The sequence below is a fragment of the Cavia porcellus genome, unplaced genomic scaffold (assembly GCF_034190915.1).
Source record: "Cavia porcellus strain 051 isolate PalLab524CR breed Dunkin Hartley unplaced genomic scaffold, mCavPor4.1 scaffold_4, whole genome shotgun sequence".
In the NCBI taxonomy this organism is placed as follows: domain Eukaryota; kingdom Metazoa; phylum Chordata; class Mammalia; order Rodentia; family Caviidae; genus Cavia; species Cavia porcellus.
This window is the reverse complement of record NW_026947487.1, coordinates 46,959,998-46,979,182: the sequence shown is the minus strand read 5'-3', so window position 1 is coordinate 46,979,182 and position 19,185 is coordinate 46,959,998. Positions and strand designations below refer to the sequence as shown.

Here is a 19,185-nt window from a genome sequence, read left to right as displayed (position 1 = left end):
GTGTTTTGGTTCAGGAATGTTCCCAAGGCTGCCTGTAGAGTGCCTCCCCTTTCCAGCTCAGATTGTTTTTACAAGTCTCTGAATTACCAAGTGAGTCTTTCTTCTTGGTCTTCAGACTGGATTGTGAACAAGTCTAATTTTTGTATTTGTCTTCCTTTACCTTCTTGTGATGATAGGCAAAACAGGGTAAAGCAGGAAGAAAATAATAATAATAAAGTAAGAAGCCACCAGCAGGAGCCACACTTGGTTCTGTCACTGGGGTGTATCCTAGAAACCACCATCATCAGATCGGTATTCATCCAGGCGTGAAGTGCTTCTTTTCTTTCCAGGTGCCCTCCGTTCCCATTCCCTCCCTTCCTCTTGGTCCTTGTATTTTCAGTTATGGGAGACAGCACAGTGTCAGATCGTCGCAGACAGGAAGCCGAGGGGAGGAGGCAGCAGCTGTTGTATTTGAATTTCAGACAGAGTTCATATGGCTTTGCTCTCTGACAGAGCTTGCCAAAAGACAGCAGCTCATATTGGAGTGTCCTCAAGTTTGGCTGCTTTCTGCTGTCACTAGATTACTGTGACACCTCCCCCTTCCCCAGTATTTCTGTCCTGACTTCTTCCCTAGCCTCCCAGGAGTACGCCTAGCCCACCAAGTGGCTGTCGCCCTCTCCAAATTCTGAGAAGCAGAACGGCTCTCTCCAAACCACATCCGAGCATCCCTTTCCCAGACTTCCCTCTTTTTGCTCCGCGTTGCCTATGAAAAATGACAAACCTGCCCTTCCTGGAGGCGGAAGGGAGAGTCGAGCAGTAAGTTTAGGTGGATGGAGCAGAAAAGCCAAGGCGCCTCCCTCTCCTGATACTCTCTTCCCTGCCTCCCCCAAAGTGGGGGGCTCGGGATTGCCCGGGAGAGAGGAAACCACCTCGCCCTCCCAGGCAGGCAGCTGAGTTCGGTGGATCAGAAGGCGCCTTAAGACCGAGCAGCCTGAGCCGTGGCAGCCTCGCAAACTGGCGCGTTTCATCGGAGAAAAAGCAGAGGGATAGTCCCACAATTCCACCTGCTTTGGCTCAGCCTCTTGGCACCCAACCCCTACAATCCATTTGTTTTAACTTTTTTTAAAAAATAGTATTTGAAAGCAGCATTATTTATTTATTTATTTATTTATTTATTTATTTATTTATTATTTTTACTTTCGGAAGCAGGACCGAGGAGGGGGACCACCGAGGCGGAGGGGGTGTAGCGGGGTGGGTGGGAGCGGAGCGCTTTGATTAGAGATCTCAGGGGAGAAGATTGCTCTCTCCAGATGCTGATTTCCAAAGCACTTGACAATCACCGGCAGAAGCCGAGAGCGGGCGGCGGCCGCACCTGCCCGGGGGCAGCCGGAGAGCGGCGCTGAGCCCCGCGGACGCGCGAGACCCCGCCGGGACGGCACTGGCCCCTGCGTCCGCGCCGCGGAGGGAGCGGCCGGCTCGCCCTCCCGCCCGCCCGCCCGGGAGGCGGGCAGGGCCAGGAGCAGCGCTCGCGGCGGTGGCGACCCTCGCCAGGGCTGGGACGACGCGCGCGGACCCGTCCTGCTCCAGACCCGCGCGCAGCCGGGCGGCGGCGGCCACGACCTCCGGCTCCCCGCACTCGCCCCGCTGCGTCCCGGGAGCGCCCGTGGACAGGGCGATGGGTCCCGGGTGGCTCTGAGCGCCCCCGGCCGGCCCGGCCCCCAGCGCCCCTCCTTCCGCTTCCCCGAGGGCGAACCGCGGTCTGCGCCGCCGCCCCGCGCCTCGCCGAACCGCCCGGGCTCCGGCTCCCGGCTCGGCCCGCTCTCTGCCCGGAACCGTCCCCGGCGCGGTCCGCGTCCCTGTCCCCGTCCGCGTCCGCGTTCGCGGCCCGTCATGGCAGCGGCCATCGCCAGCGGCTTGATCCGCCAGAAGCGCCAGGCGCGGGAGCAGCACTGGGACCGGCCGTCTGCCAGCAGGAGGCGGAGCAGCCCGAGCAGGAACCGCGGGCTGTGCAACGGCAGCCTGGTGGATATCTTCTCCAAAGTGCGCATCTTCGGCCTCAAGAAGCGCAGGCTGCGGCGCCAAGGTCTGTGGGGGTCACTGTCGGGAGGTGCGCCCCGGGTCGCCCCATCTCCTGCTCCGAAACAGCCATCCAGCCGCTCCGGGCTCCCCTCCCTCCTTCTCCCATACATCTGTCCATCTGTCTCTCGGGGCCACCCGTCTCACCCTCCGAGCGCCCCGAGCGCCTTCCGTGGGGAGCAGGCAACCTGTAGCCACCCAAAAGTCAGCCCCGCCTGGAGCTGGCGGCGGTGCTGCCGGCCGGCTCCGGCTGTCGGAGGCTCTGGGAATCGGACACTGCCCTGGGGACTCCTGGTCTCCCCGGAGCACCCAGTCCCCCTGCAGGGACCCGCGCGAGGGTCTCCCTTCCCCAAACGCCGCGGGACGCGCTCGCTGCTTCTGGTCTGATTGGCGGCTTAGGGATTTCTGTGCTCCAGGGTCACTTGGCCTCCCGGGTCTCCTGAACCGAACCCCCTAGGTCTGCAGACTTGGCGAGGTGTCCTAGTCCCTTTGGTGACCTCAGCAGGAGCTGGTGTGAGAGAAGTAAGCAGAAGAGGTGTGTGAACTAAGGACTAGTGAGTTCTTTAACTTACTAGAGGTTTACCAGAAGGCTGGTTAGCAGGAGGCAGAGTGCTCAGAAGACCCTTAGCAACATCTAGGTATTGGAAGAGGGGCACAGTGAATCCCCAAAGAATGCATCTGAATGGGTGAGGCTTCTTGAGCAACCATCAGTCCCTGATGTGTACATTTTAATTGAAAATCTGGAGAATTACAGGAAGCGAATCCAGCAGTGATGGGAAGAGTTGCTTCCTATAGGTCATATTAATAATCTGAGAGAGCACCAGTGCCCAGCGTGACCTTCTTTTGCTGCTTTTACAGTGTCAAGGTCTGAAAGGCAGCGTGCTCTGAGACCAGGGCCAGGCCTTGCTGCCCCTTTGCCTGGCTCCACACCCAGCTGCGAAGGGTCCTGGTGTTAAGGGAATGTGGGATGTTCCCAGAGAGAAAAGGGGACTGCCTGATTTTCATAACTAAGTGGGCTTGGCAGGAAACAGAAGAATATATTTACGTTAATGGGAGTGTATGTTTGCCGGGCACATTGTATTCTCCGGGCCCAGCTGTGTTTGCTTTCAAAGCCCAGTCTCTCCAAAGACAAGGCAGAGAGGCGCGCTAAGCCTGTGTTTCCGCGTGGATGTGTGTGTGTGTGTGTGTGTGTGTGTGTGTGCAGCTTTATGATCAAAAGTTTGAATACTTGTTTCTATAAAAAAGACTAACATTGAATATTAAAATGCACAACAGCTCATTGTTACAATGAGAAAATGAAGATAACTTGCTCTTAGTATCAAGCTTAAAAGGCAACTGGGAAAGAATGATAGAGATGGAGGAGGAGACATTTGTTTATGTTGAATGATATTTTCAGACCGGTGTATCAGCCATGAAGAAAAACGAGCTTTTATTTTTCACCCAGCACACCTTTGTATTTTGGGAATTAGTGAATTTGCTCTAATTGCTGTCAGAACAGGGCAGTACAGGACTTAAACTGCCTTTCTCCTTTCTTTCATCAAGTAGATTATTTTTTTGGAGGAGGGTTTTCACAGAGAACTCAGAATTAGCCATCTTTATAAGGCAGATGAAAATACTCTCTTATGGAGGCTTATTTCAATATAATACAGTTACTGTGTATATTGTTTTAAACATATAACAAGTGAGTATTTTATAAACCTGAACAACAAATATTTTTTACTTACTGGTTCATAAAGCAGAATTTGCTTGTACCCTTAATGAATCCTAAGGTAGTGTGCACTATTTATCCCCCCACCAAAGGTAAGAAGATATCTGAGGTCTCTAACAGACAATTTCTCTGCTTTCAACCTTGACTGCTCTCTTGGTTTCCATGTGTTGGAGATAATACTCATGCCTCAGTGATCTGTGAGAAAACTACACATGAGGTGACTTTGCTACTTTTTTCTTTTTTGGTGAAAGAACAGAAGAAAAAATAGGTTAGAAATTTCATCAGAATATTTTCTTTGTTCTTTTTATGCTTTCTCCTATAAAGACATACACACTTTAGTGAATAGAAATATTGATATAGCTGTTGAGTATCAGAAAAGAGTTAGTTTACTAGCATTATGAATTTCAAGCAGCACAGGTATTGAAAACTTTATACTGTGTAAATTTTACCACATATAGTGTCTAATATGATCTTATAATGTTCTGTATACCAAGGAATAATTATTTGGTTTCTTCAGTATTATATTGAGAGGACGTATTAAGTCTATTTACCGATTTTATATCGTATTTTGCACAGGAATTTTCTCCAGAAAATCTGACTGGCTAACTTTAAGGCATAACTTGTGAGACAGTTTAGAAATGTTTATATTTAAAGATCATTGATTTGACAAGTAATTGTAGCAGCTTTGCAATATGGTAGCATGTGGTGCAGGCATTATCTATGATTGGTGAACAGAGTAAAAGGAGTTCTTCAAGGTATGGAGCTCAATTTCTAGGGCAGAAAGTTTTTGCATATGGGAAGGAAGAACTTAGTAAGACGCTGGACCATGGAAAGTTCTCTGCCTTATGGAGGCAGAGATGGGCTGTGGGATGAGGGTGCTGCAGAGAAGGTCTAATTAGCTGACAGTTGGAGTGCCCACACAGAGCACAGGTCGGGGAGTAACCCGTGGGAAGGACGCAGTCAGCAATGTCTATGTGAAGACCTGGAGACGGGAAAAATCTTGGCCCCTGGAGAGCTGCCAAGACAGCCTGGAAATTTGCAGTACATTGTCAAGGAGGACACATGATGGCCTGTGTATAAACAGAACAAAGAATGGCTCCACATTTTGTGCACATTTTAAGTTCAGGTATTTAAAGTTTTGGATTTTCACTTTAATACTTCCTTAAGTAGTAATTTATTGCTTGCAGAGTATTGAGTTGGAGTGCTAGGCCCAGCCCCTTACCCTAGACCCATAATGAGTTATTTTTGTACCACTCTACTTGCTCTTTGGAAGGACAGAGATTTGCAAGATGGCTAGTATTCATGGTGATGGGTTGTAGAACTCTCTCATCATCTTTCAGAATCATCTTCCTCTACCTCTCCTCTACCTCCACAGTCTCCAAATCCAATTAAAAGCCCTATGAAGTAGCAATGTAGTTCTAAGAACTTGTACAGTGTGTGTGTGTGTGTGTGTGTGTGTGTGTGTGTGAGTGTGTGTGTGTTACTGAGTGCTTAGAATTATCTCTCCACTCCTACAATCACCTGTTGAAATTATCTCCATTTCTGAAAGGTCAGAGAAAATACCTTTTCTTCAGAGAAGTTTTCCCTCCTTGCATAGAACATTTTAGAAGGCATTTTAGAAGGTATTATTGTTTTTCATGCATGAGAATAAGTATGCAGCATAAATTCTCATTTGGTTGTATTCAAGAAGCAAAGTTTGTGCTTTCCAATTTTTCACTGGCTCACATATTTTTATTGGCCAGGGCTTCAGTGCTCATCTTTGTTTCTGAATTGCAGTGACATAAGGAAGGTCAGCAGTTCTATGATTGTGGCCAAAGCACTTGCACTTAAACCACAGTACTCCAGTGAAACAACTTTGAAATAAAGAGACTTTTCAAATATTAGTGTATCTTTACTTTCTTCAAGTAAATACATGTAACTTACCTCTTTTCAAAGGGATTGGACAGTGAGTATATATTTTTTCAAAATTAAGCAATAAATATTAGCAAATAAAAGCGTATATATTATATGAAGATGCACATTTGGAATATGTAATATTTTATCTACAGAGAGAGAAATACACAATAAATTAATAGTATGCAAATAGTATTATTATTTGGAATCTTAACGAAAATGAAAAATAAAACAGAAAATGAATACCATGATGTATAATAAACATTTTACCCTAAAAATATTATGTTTTTATTATGAATTTTTAAAGTAAACAAGAACCTTGGTTGCTTACAGGATAACAACTTTTCAAAATCTCTGGTGCGATTAATGCAATTGGTACTTGCAACATACATTCTTTTTTGCTTTTTGGCTACAATCATAAAAGGTATAGTATTATGTGTCATGTATGTTTTATCAGTAGTTGTGTGGGCTTCTTACTAACACCTCTTGATTAAATAAATTATAGGATTTCAGGAGAAATAGGAATGAAAGATTAGCCACTTACAATATGTTTTCAAACTAATCTGTAATATAAAATATAGACACATACAACTATGCTATATATATATATATATATATATATATATATATATATACACATATTTTGATTGTGAAGCCCATCTGCTTCCCAAGAAGTATCCTTTCTTCTTATAAGGAAGTTTTTCTCTTTCAGAAAATAATGGGCAGCAAATAATAATCCAAAGTTCACTGTTTTGAGGTGTTAATATTCAGAATCATTGGCACATAAATTGAAAACCACACGATTTTTTAGCTGTTTAAGTCAAACTAAAACAAATGACCCTCACTATATATATATATATATATATATATATATTTTTTTTTTTTTTTTTTTTTTTTTTTTTTTTTTTTTTTTTTTTGGTGCTTGTGATTGAACTCATGACCTCAAGCTTGCCAGGAAGGCTCCTATGCTGCTGAGCTCAATCCCTGGCTATATGTATTTTTTGGAAGTATCTTTTTTACAGAAGTTTTTGGTTATTTTTGTTTTATTTTACCATAGGAATCTTCCTACACATCTCTTATTAATACCTGTTGCTAACTTTTTGCAAGTGTTTTATTTTCTGTTTGTTGGGGCTAGATGAAATTATACAGTTTATGCATTAAATTGTCTAGTCTTTTTTAAACAAAAGATATTTTGTAATGCAGTTTCTAAGTTAAAGATGTTATGGGAATATTATAGTATTGTAAAGTAAAATATTACAAGACAAAAATATGCATCATTTACTTGTATGTGTCTCTTCCTGTGTCTTAATCTTTTGCTTTCAAGATGGCACATTGCTATAGCCTTTTAAAATATGACCAATATCCCAGCATTGCAATAAATTTTAAAATGATACAACAGATAAAGTGTAAATTAACTTACTGGTTTAGGTTGTATGTAGAGTAAATAGCATGGTTTGTTGTAGGTTGAGTTATAGTCCCAGACTGAGTTGAGTTTACATATGTGTAGAGTAGAAAATAGTTAATACTTCAAGGCTATCTCTGCTGAAGAAGTCCTTCATCAATTTTTCAGTATCAGTGTTGAGGTTCTAACCTCTTTACCTGCTCCATCTCCTCTAGAGGTTAGCATAATCATTCATGATTCACTTTGTATTCCAAATTAGTGAAGTGTTTAGGATAATTCTGTATTTAGCTCCAAATGTCTCCTTTTCTATTAACAATCCAATTACTTTAAATTGTTTGTTTTTCAACTTTTAAGTTGAATTTATTTTTACAAATGATACATAATTTTAAAATGGTACATATTAATAAACTACTATGTAATATTTTGACACATGTATATATAGCCCGTTGTTTAAATCAGGTTAGAGATATGTAATTGCTTAAACATTTAGCATTTCATTTTGTTATAAACACTCAAAATTCTTCTAGCTTTATGAAATGTGTAGCATATAACCTATTGTACAATAGCACACAGCACTTCTTACTTTGATCTAATTGTCACCATGTGCCCTGTACCTCCCTACTTGTTTCCCCTGTCTGTCTGTTTCTCTTTCTTTTTCTTTAGTACCAGGAATTTGATCCAGGAATGCTGAGCTACAATATCTATCTCTGGTATTCTTTGTATTGTTATTTTTGAGGCAGGTTCTCAATACGTTACCCAGATGATCAGAAAGTTGTAATCCTTCTGGTTTAGTCTCCAAAGAAGCTGGGGTTACAGGCATGTGCCACTATACCCAGAGAGATCAATTTTTTATCTTCCCTATAGGAACAAGATGAAGCTTATCTTTCTGTGTCTGGTTTATCTCAGTTAACACAATGGTCTCTAGTTTATCTCTAGTTCTATGCATGGTGTCACAAAAGCAGGATTTCCCTCTGTAGATGATTGAATAGTATTCCATTGGGTATGTGTACCCCGTTTCCTTAATCCATTCACCCAATGATGCACACCTTGGTTATTCCCTTTCTTGCCCATTGTGAATAGCTCTTCACTGAACTTGGTAGTGCAGATGTTTCTTAAATACAATGTTTAAGAACAATTATTTTCCAACTAAACATGCACCTTCTCTTCTTCCATGTAAAATAATAGGACTTCTAACTTTTATTTGCTTAATTTAAAAAGTATGACAGAAGTTTAAGGGGAAAGTTTATCATTCTGATTTATGTCGAACTAGCATTAGAATCCTAGGTTTCTTTCCGATTGTCTTCTACATTGTTTCTTTCCTTTTAACCAAAAAAAGATTTATTTAGATCATATAAATTGTGTATGATATTTCATAAATATTTGTATTTTGATACTCAAGAGTTAAAGGAAAATAAAAAGCCACAATGGTAAGCTCTGATGTGTAAAAATCCATTTTAGAGAGATTGATACACTTCAAAGCCAATCCCAGATTTGGAATGACTAGTAAAGTTTTATTAATTTTGTCTATAATGGCCCCCGTGTTCATCTTAAGAAACTCAGGTTACATACCTAAGTCACCATGTACTGTTTCACAGGGTGAGAAGGAACAAAAAGAAGAGGTAGAGATGTAGACATGGTCTTATAAACTATCTATTCTAGTTACTGTTTCGTCACTCAAGGAAATACTTATTGTCTGTTTCATCTCCTGAAATATTTGTTTGCAGAATGAGCATTTTATCCAAGGCTTTTGTGGTTCTTTAATTCTGGGATTTTCAGGGACCTGTGTGACCACAGAGGCAGCTACTTGAGTCAGAGGCTTAAAGGTGCCTTGAGTACAACTAACATCCTTGTGTTCTCCTTCAGGAAGTCCAGTGTCCCACATTCTCAAGACAAGTGTACCAGTGTGAGAGTAACAGTTGAGATCACCTCATCTGTAGATAAGGATGGGGTACTTATGAGTGTAGCTACCTACAGAGACTTACTCTGAATATATTATTTTTAATTATCACAACATATCTATATGGTAGACGCACTGTGTTAGGCATTTATTAGTATACAAACTTATCTATTAATGGAGGAAACACTAATATTAACCATCCATTCATTTTTAAAACAAACTACAAAAGAAGTTTAATAAGTTCACATACCTTTAAAGAGTAGAGGCTGGAATTAAAGTCCAGCTTGCCAGGCTGACTCCTGAGTCAGTGCTGTTATCCAGTACTGATACTCAATTTTTGATATGCTCTTCCATTTGTATCAATTAGTTAGGATTCAATAGCAGTGCACAGGTAGAAAGCCCAGGCTCAAAAAGTTTGGATTTTTCCCAGAGTTGTACAGCTAATGATATAGCTAGTGCTTTAAAAAGTTGGTCTTCCCTTAAACCTTTAGTCTTCCCACTGCTCTGTAGTCTTTCATTTTGTCATGATTTTGTAAACTCTTCATTAGTGGAAGTCACAGTATTTCAGGAAGTAACTGGAAATGCTTAGGGTATATATTGTTGATTAGACTAGCAGTAATTCAAGCGCTATTGTAACAGTAATCCAATCACTAGTGTTATAATAGTGTATCATTAACTTAAAATCAAGGATATAAGAAGATTTGCCCAGAATCGAAGTTCATTTGTAAGCCTTGGCAGAAAACTCAAAATAAAAAGTACTGGATATCACCAAGTCATTTGGTTTATTTTTTATTTTTTGGACTGAGCATGTAACTTTGATTTTCAATGAGTGAATGTGACACATAATTAATGATATTATCTTCTTAGTAATTACAATGTCAACTGCAAAAGGACTAATGTATTTCCATTATTATATAATGAATTTTGTGTTAAATATTTCATTTCTTTTTTCATTCATATTCTGCATTTCAGATATTTCTTATTTTTTTTTAGTAAGATGCCTTTTGATTACATTCTTTATTGGCCATATTGTTCAAGATAAAATGAAACAAGTTGCCAACAAATTAATCACAAAACTTAGAGACCATTAGAAATCTAGACATTCTACTGTGTTTATTGATTTGCTGTTTTCAATTAATATATTCATTGTCAAGCCTAATATATTTATAGTTGTACTTTGCAGTTCTAGAAAATGCATGTAGGTGAATATTTGATTCTGGAATTGCCTTCTACATTTAGGTATTTGCTATTTGGAAATGCATTATTGATTTGTATTATTTTTCCTTCCTGGTTACCCCACTTACATAGTAAAACCAACAGGTTAATCCAGTCACCTACCACATTATTTGTGCCTACATCAACATAGTTGATTTTGGCTGAGGAGAAACAAATTAGACACAAACCACACATGGTGGTACATGCCTCTAATTCCAGTGCAAGAGACGCTGAGACAGGAGGATTACAAGTTTGAGCTCAGCTTGGGCAAGCTGGTATTTTATAGGACCCTTTATCAAAAAGGAAAAAAAGTGTTTTTAAAGGCTAGAGATATACCTCATTGCAAAAGTTCTGGGTTCAATTCCCAGTACCATGAAATAGAAAGACAAAAGTGTTCATATTTGATCCTGCTTCAAATTCAGTCGATAATCTCAAGTGAGACCTTGGAACATATTTTTTAAAATCTATTTCCTCTCAAAAGATAATATTTCTTACTTCTTGCTCTTCAAACATCTTAAAATTTCTCCCTCTCCCCACTCTCAAAGACAAAGTTGTACTTTGTCTTCATTTCTGTGTCTCTAAAAAAGAAAAGAAAAAGAAAAAAAAATCAATCTTCGCACTCTCCACCACTGCCCTAGAAGACTTTCTGCACTGCTATTCATTTTCTCCTTTGCATCAGGATGGTGCCCACAAGCCCTGAGTGCTCCAGTACAAGCTCAGGACTCCTCAGGATGGCTTCTCTCCTGCTCAGTGCCATCATCCTAACCATTTTTCTTTTTCTTCTCCACCATGGAGTTTTCAGACCTTACTGTATTATTCCTGTTCCCATGTGACTGTGTGGAGCTATGTCCCATCTTGTAAATGGACCCCTTGACCATGCTCTGTTCTTGAGCTACTGGATCAGTTGTCTTTTCTGATTCAACGATGTGAACGTGCAGTCTACAAACTCCCCCCTCAGCTTCTCACATCCTCTCTTGCCCCTTTTCTAATCACCTTTTCTTTCCCCACATCAATCTGCCCTTGGCAAAGTCACCAATAAACTACAGGTGATCAAACTCAAACATCTATTCTCAGTCTCTGTCCTGTTGTGCAGCATGTGAAGTTCAAAGTTTTGCAACAAAGTTGTACTTTTTACTGTAATATAAGTAAAATTAGCATCATCAGCATACTTTTCATCTGTCATTTACTGCAGCAAAACCTCTCATGTGATCATCTTTTCACAGTTGCAGCTAGATTTCCAATTGAGTTTGTTAATGGATTAAGTATCGCCATGACAGAACAAGATATTTTGTAAAGTGCTGTCAGTACTTGGTTGGTACTCAGTACCATAAGAAGGTGATGATTGATATTTTCTTAAACGGGCAGAAGATTATTTTCAACATATCTATTTCTGTGTAGATTGAGTGACTTTTACAGAGAGAAAAATCTGAATGATTTTTCTAAGTAATTCTTAGTGTTTTATCTTTATATTCAAATAGAGAAGGTTATTGCATAGTATTAACTATTGTAAAAAACTCTTATTTTCATGCTTACTACCATGGCAACTAATATTTAGCAAATTAAAATGTTGTTTAATTTGTTTAATTAAAAACATCCCTAAAATCCAAGCATTATGTAGAAGGAAATAATAAACTCAGGAAAGGTCATTTAGTTTATTTTCTATATGTGAAACATTTTTAGATACATTTGCAATTTTTCTGGCTAAGGATTTCAAGGGCTGTTGCTATGTTCTCTTCTTTACCCATATATTATATGCAGGTATGTAATTGTAAGCTCTGGTGATAAAGCTAAAGTAACACTTTGCATCTGTATTTTTAAAATTTATTTCCTGTCACAATGAAAAAGGCCCCTAAGGAATGAGAAATGGCCAGGAGCTGGCAATTGGAGTATAGTAATAAATTAACAGACAGAGTTCTATTATCTTGTCTTGTTAGATCCTGCAGGACTGATGTCTAACTACTGGGTTTAGTAGCTTCTACGTGAATACAATATCTTTTTTGCAAGAAACTTCTTGAAAGCTTGATATTGGTTTTCTTTCTGCAAAATTAGACAATTCTCTCCTTTTTGAAATGATCTTTAAAATAAAATCTTGTCAATTAATGTCTTCTTATTCTACCACATGCTTCGTTCCATCTCTCTAAGTTTCTGTAAATAATTCCTGACTCTCCTTAGATGCATCATGCCCTTTAAATATTTGTTCATGGTTTCTTTGTCCTTCTTACCATTTGGCCAACTTACAACTGTTTAAGTCTATTTATCTTTCTGCATAAGTAAATGCCACCAGCTCCTTAATAATTTCTGTCGCTTCCATTATTCAGTAATTACCTCATCCTGATTCCAGAAAATGAAACGTCTGCTGTTTTCATGAACAGAATTTCATACTGAGGTGCAGGTCGGTGGATGTGACACTGTAGGCACCTGCTGTCTCCCTTCTCCCTGGGGTGGGGTCCTATTTCAATGAAAGGTCGAAGGAACTGACAAATCTCTGCAAGGTAGAAGTGTTTATTGTAGCTTAAGGCCTGGAAGATTTAAGGGAAAGGTAGAGGAAGTAACGGAGTGTCTTCTCTGCCTTTTCTAGGATCAGAGACACTGTGCACACCACTCACGCTTCTTCAATCTCAGGAAGTAGGTGGTGTTATTTTCATTTTCATGGCGAGGGGAAGTGAAGTGTTTTTTTTCTAGGGACTCATGCTTGGCAAAAGTAGCATCAGAACACAGATCTCAGTGGTGCAGGGTGCGCAGCTTTAGAATTAATCCAGTGGATGCTCCATGACAGTAGTGGTCAGCATCGCATTCCAGTGTCTTTCCAGGGTCAGGCCTACGGTGGGCTAGACTGGCAGCCATGGCATCCTCTGTGTGCTCCTACTGGTTGCTGCAGAAGTTGCTCTGGCCCATGATGTAGCAGATTTGACACAGGCCTTGCAGCCAAGTCCTTTGTATCCTTCTCTGTTTGCTTTTCCGTGGCTTTCCCATGCTTAGGCCATCAGACCGACAAGCTGTACAGAAAGGCATCCTCAGACACACTCACTTGGTTACCTCTGAGCTTCCTTGTGGAGTGAGCCCCAGCGAACAGGCAGCAATGTCAGGGTTCTCCGGATAGGTGTGTAGGATTCTGTGCTCATCTAGTTTTTAAAAAGGCCTTCATCTTAAGGCCTTTGCACTTGTAAGATTATAAAAGTGGCTAAAGTTCCATAACATGGCACGAATGACCAAAGGTTTCCTGTACCCTGCTACTGCTGCAAAGCTGATGAATTTTTATCATGAGAAATATCGCTGGTACCCAGAATTCATCTAAATGTTATACTGTTACTTTCTGGATGGTTTATTGATGGAGAGTGAAGTGAAACTGAGATCCACAGTAAAATAGTTAAGTATTTTTTCTAGCTTCTTTGCCAACAAATTAGCCTGCATGTAAAATTTTTCTATTGGTGGAGCTTTTCTTTTGCACCGTAAGAGTCGTTACTGACATGTGTTTTAGCATTTCTCCCCAGCTACTTTAATTTATAACATAAATATCCCTATTTTATTCACTTAAAAAATAAACATAGCACTTCACAGCATCACAGTTTTTTAGATACCAGCTGAAGGATTGTGGATGACTGGCCTCATGTTGCTTGCTTTTATAAAATTTTCTTTTTTTTTCATAATTTTCACTACTTTAATTTACAAAAGACCAGCAAAATAACAGACATTATTGTCACTTGTTTTTTATTGTCTTTTAAGTTTCCTTTTTATTAGCAATATTTGTGACACATAATAATTAGATTCCTTTTGGTTGAAAAAAAAATCTACAGAATTCCCATGGTTATTTCTTGAGGCAGGCTTATTGATGTTTTTCTTTAAAAATGGGCTTAATCAGACACCTAAATTTGCTGCCTCTCTCTCCCAGTCTTTTCTAGGTAGCATTTCCAATGTCCTTGCCATAAGGAAGGTGCTATACTCCAACCAGGACTGCCCAGCCTTCTAGTGCTTGGTGCTGGTAGGAAGTCCAGGCTTGGACACCTGACCCTGGGCCTCACGCTGCCAGGGAGAACTTGTTAATATGCAGAGCAAGTGGGACAAGACAATTTCAGTGATGCCTTCTAGCTTTAAATGCTGCTTTTGTATACCTGTTTACTCTCATGACCTGGGTCTTAGAAAACTGAGACAGAAACTACATTTCTTTGCCATGAAGGTTACAGGCTGCCTTAAAAGACCATCTGTAGGGCACATCTGTCCTCCTGATAATTTACAATTATCTCCGGGCTCCCGGGCTCAGCCCCAAACTGCAAATGCTTTGCAATTTACCACGCCTCCGTACTTCCTGTTGGCTGCTAAATACATCCTGAAAAATAGTTGGCTAATTAGCTAATTAACCTGTTATATATATATATATATATATATATATATATATATATATATACCTTCTATAGTTTAAAATCCAAACAATTATGATCTCTTCTATTGCTCAGATTTGAGATAGTTGTAGTAAATTCTTGCACAGTATGTGTGTGTATTATGTACGTTGTACAGGTGTAAATAAAAGATTTGCAAAGCTTCTGTGTGTGTGTGATGCAGATAAAACACGAGGCTTAAAAACAAGCTAAGGACTAGCTATGCTTAACTCCAGACTTACCTGTTTGAATCAGGTGTGCAATGATACAGCTGTCCCAGGTTAGTCACCCTGTGCCAAATAATGAAAAGAACGAAATAGAGAAGAGTTGATAGGGAATGGGCAGGTACTTTTTTGGAAATGAGGAAAGGATATGGGGAAGGAGAGGGTAAAATAGGAATCAAAATGATCAAATCCATCTATCTATCTATCTGTCTATCATCTATCATTTGTTTATCTAATCTTCCCCAAAATTAATGTGATTATTGTTTATCCTAAACAGATACTAATGAAGAAGGAAGCTATGATGCTCACATTTTCACAGGCCACAATATTGAAACAGAAAAACAAACCTATTCTATTCTCTACAAAAATTCAATGGTATGCCTCCTGATATTTATAGGACTTCATTATTCCAGAGGACTTTAATTGTTTTGCCTTCACAAATCTCAGTGTTTTCTTCTGGGGCTGGACTTGCACAGGCCTTTGAAAAATTGTTGCTCCTTGATGCATGGAGTTACAGTAGGTACCAACCTGAAAGTCATCTGGAAGGAATGAAACTTCAATACAAAAAAAAAAAAATGACAAGCCTGGAAAAAGAATGACCGTATACACATGAAGCACACAACTTACACACGTAGTCCCCACAAGCGTGGTGGTCTGCACTTATGTGATTGCCAAGATGATGCATAGGAATTTCAGGTTGTCAGTCCCCTTAGGTGATGCTGAGCATATTCCTGAAGAATAGTGTGGTACATTCCTAAATAGCCACAGAACGCATTAAAGGCACTGATTAAAAAATCACATAGAAAATTGGCAAAAGGTAATCTAGATGGCAGCACTGAATGGACTGGAGAGACGAGGCTGTTGGAAGGTAACCAACTCCAATTGACAGCAGCTGCAAGCTTTCTTTGGCAGAGGAGGAGAAGCAGTAAGTACGTGAGGCTTTGGGTTTTAACAAGTCAAATTAGTCAAATGCAGGACTAAAGCTATTGGATTTGTATTAAAAGTGCTGCTTTTGAAAGAAGGTCAGATTATTGTGCTTCTGATTAGCAATCAACCAGCAAACCTTCACAGTCTCAAAACATGACAGGATTTGGAAAAACATCCCTTGGTAAAAGTCTTAATAAATTGTACTTTTGCTAGTGAAGGAAATAATTATAAGTCAACAGGAAGCCTAGGAGGCTTTGGGGATCTATTCTGTGGTTATTATAATGCATGTGGATTTAAGGTGAGATTTGTAGTGTGTGCTTCACACAGTTGTTTGGTTAAACATACTGATTTAATAGTGGTTGTATCAATATTGGCTGCCAGTATCAATACTGACTGCTAGTAATCTTGTTTCATGAGGGAACATATGGATTGGGACCATACACTACATATTTTAATATGCTATTTAAAGTTAAGAAACTATATAACACTAAAACAAATTTTTGATAATGTTGGATTTGGTTATAAATAATACAGGAGCCCTTTTCACTGAAATATCACTGAGCAACTTAAAGAAATCTTACATTAACTCATTAGCATATACTTTTGTGCTCTACATATCCAGAAGCTGAAAAAAGTTGACAAAAACAAAGTAGAGAGAAATCTCTAAAATATAATAAGTACATCATAATTGTTGTACATAATAATTGTTGTACCCTGGCTATAGTAGCTGTGAATGGTTCCTTTTAAGCTCTATTCTTTTTCTTTCTATGTATAATCTAAATTATTGCTGAATCAATAAAGCTGAGATACTCTTGCTGTTTTGAGGAAAACAAGGCAAGCGATATTTTAACTCATAAAACATTACAGTTACCTACACTGAATCACATGGATCTTTCCACTGTTGTGATGGTACCATGTGAATGTGTGTGGCCAGTCTCCTCAAACTGTCTGCATTAAATATGTGTAATATTTGTATATAAATTTTACCCCAATAGTGCTTTAAAAAAACCTTATAGTGAGGCAGGAGGATTACAACCTGGATATCTTAACTACTTAGGAAGAGCTTGTCTCAAAACAAAACCTTTTTAAAGACTGGAGTGTAGCTCAGTGTCAAGATTATGTATTCAGTCCCAACTTCATTTCCTATCCCCCATTATGAAAAAACAAACTAAAAATTCATTAAAAATAGATACTATTGTCTCTATTTTTCAAGTGAAAGAGTGGAAACTTACATATGTTAGTTTTTCTTGGGTTCTACAGTCTGCATTACATTAATAGTATTAAAACACCACAGTTTAGAATTTCAAGTGCAAGAGAACCCCCTTGTGATATGACTGTCTGCTCCCCAAATTCCCAGTGACCAGAAAGCAGGTGGGAAAACTTTCTTTCCAATCAGAGTTGAAAGTTGACACTTGGGAAGTCAGAGGAGATACTGAGAATTATATCTTTTGTTCCTCTTCTCCCATCCCCTTTCTAGGACAATTATTTACTAATTTCTTTATTCTCTTAGTTCATGCTGCGGTGTACATGACTTCCTTCACTGCGGAGGGTCGGTACATGTGCATAACACATCTTCACTCTTCACTTCTCCTTCCCTCCTCTCTCTTTTTCACCTCTTGGTCCCCTTGTTTTATGCAAATATCTATCTCTCTCTTATCTCCCTTTTTAAATTTGCTTTTTAATTTAAAAGCAGGGAATTTCTCACCATTTCTTGAAGAATGATTCTCTATATCATCTTGTTTCCTACAATTTGCGAGACCTTGAAACCCAGGAGACAACGTAATAACTGTTCTACCCCAAACTTTGGAGAACATTGATTCCTTATTTCTTTTTATCAGTAGCTTTCTTTTTTAACAGAAGATATTCATTTCTTCTGATGAGAGAGATTTATGTATTTTTCCTACAAAACTACAGTCGAACTGTGAGGTGCTTCAGAAGTTTAATTCAACAGCATATGCGCGATGTGGATGTCATCTGATTCTGTTTCTTATACTTTTACTTAAGTTTTGTTGCAGTTTTTGCATTCAAAATTCAGTTTTTACTTAAAAGAAATGCAGTTGAAATGAAACATGTACATTACAAGTGCAGAAATCATATACAACTCAGTGAATTTTCACAAAGTGTATTTTACCAATCAGAAGAGGAGGAGCACTCTACAAGACTCCAGGAAATCCACTCCCATGCTGCTGAAATCAGTGAACCCTGAAGCCAGTGTCTCTAGATGCTAACACAATATAATAGCTTGTCTCTTTGAAAATGTTATATAAATTACCTAATATAATATGCACTCTTTGTATCTGCTCCTTTTACTTATTATATTTGGGGATTCATTCATGTATTTCTAGCTATATTTCATAAGATCTGTCCTGATACTCCTTATTCTTGCTATTGATACTTGCATCTATTCTCTTTTTCTTCTGCAGTTTTGTCAGATGTTCAGTATTGCATTTTAATGGTCTTTTTCTAAAAGAGCTACTTTTCAATAGTCCAGTTTGTGTGTGAATGTGTGTGTGTATATCCTATATACATTTTGATTAGTAATATTATTTGCTTTTATTATCTTTAGATAAAATTTTATGATTTTTTACTTCATTAGAATATAAATTCTACCACTGTTGAGTTTAAGCTATTAAGGAATTTAAGCATTTATGTAAAACTATAATCTTATTTGGTGGATATTGTGACCCGTACCAGTAATCCCACCTCTGGAAGGCTAAGGCAGGCGGATTGCAATTTTAAGCCAAGCCTGGACATCATAATAATTTAGGGAGAAGTTATCCCAAAATAAAAATTGAAAAAGTGCTGAGGGTATAGCTTACTGACTGATTGACAAGGTCTTGGGTTCAATCTCTAGTACTGCCCAAAACAATTATAAATTTACTTGCCTATAATCATATTTTTAACTCCATTATACAAGCAGAACTCTGCATTTTAATTTTAATCTAGTAAAATATCTTCTAAGTCCTAACATTATTTCTTTTACTATTGACTACTCAGAAGTCCTTTGGAAATTTAAAAATATTAGGGTATTATAAAGTTATCTTTTTATAACAATAAACAACTTTTTATAACAATAAACAACTAAGTTAATTTTAAGGTGAAGTTTAACAATTAGAGAACACACAAAATATTCAGATTTAAAGCAAAGCATTTATTGGTTATGATTCCAGGTATAACATTGTCACTTATATCGTTTATTCCTTATATGGTTTGAATGTTCCAATTTAAAATTTTTTTATTTTCTTATCTCTACTTTTTCAATTCTAAAACAGTTACATTAAACATCTGTCTTTGAACTATGAGTTTTTGCTGTGTCTCCTTTAGTTCTGTCAGCTTTTACTTTGATTTTTATAAATTAACGTAAAATGAAAAAAAAAGATTATATTCCTAGCAAATATGCCCCTTTATAGCACTATTTTGTCTTTTGTTTTAATGTTTACTTTGCTATTAGCATAACAACACCAGATTTCTGTAACCTAGAGTTTGCCTAT

At 38.9% G+C, this 19,185-nt stretch overlaps 1 protein-coding gene across 4 annotated transcripts in view; it reads left to right on the top strand.

Annotated features, from left to right (window-relative positions):
• Positions 1-19,185, top strand: part of Fgf14 (fibroblast growth factor 14) — a 629,948-nt gene that overhangs the window by 412,784 nt on the left and 197,979 nt on the right. Inside the window, exon 1 of one of the 4 annotated variants that reach the window (XM_023560646.2) lies at positions 1,738-2,062. The exons of the other annotated variants lie outside the window; for them this stretch is intronic. Within the exon in view, the coding sequence (XP_023416414.2) occupies positions 1,870-2,062 (193 nt within the window). The 5' untranslated portion in view covers positions 1,738-1,869. Of the gene's footprint in view, positions 1-1,737; positions 2,063-19,185 lie in introns of those variants that run through there. 4 annotated transcript variants of the gene reach the window in all.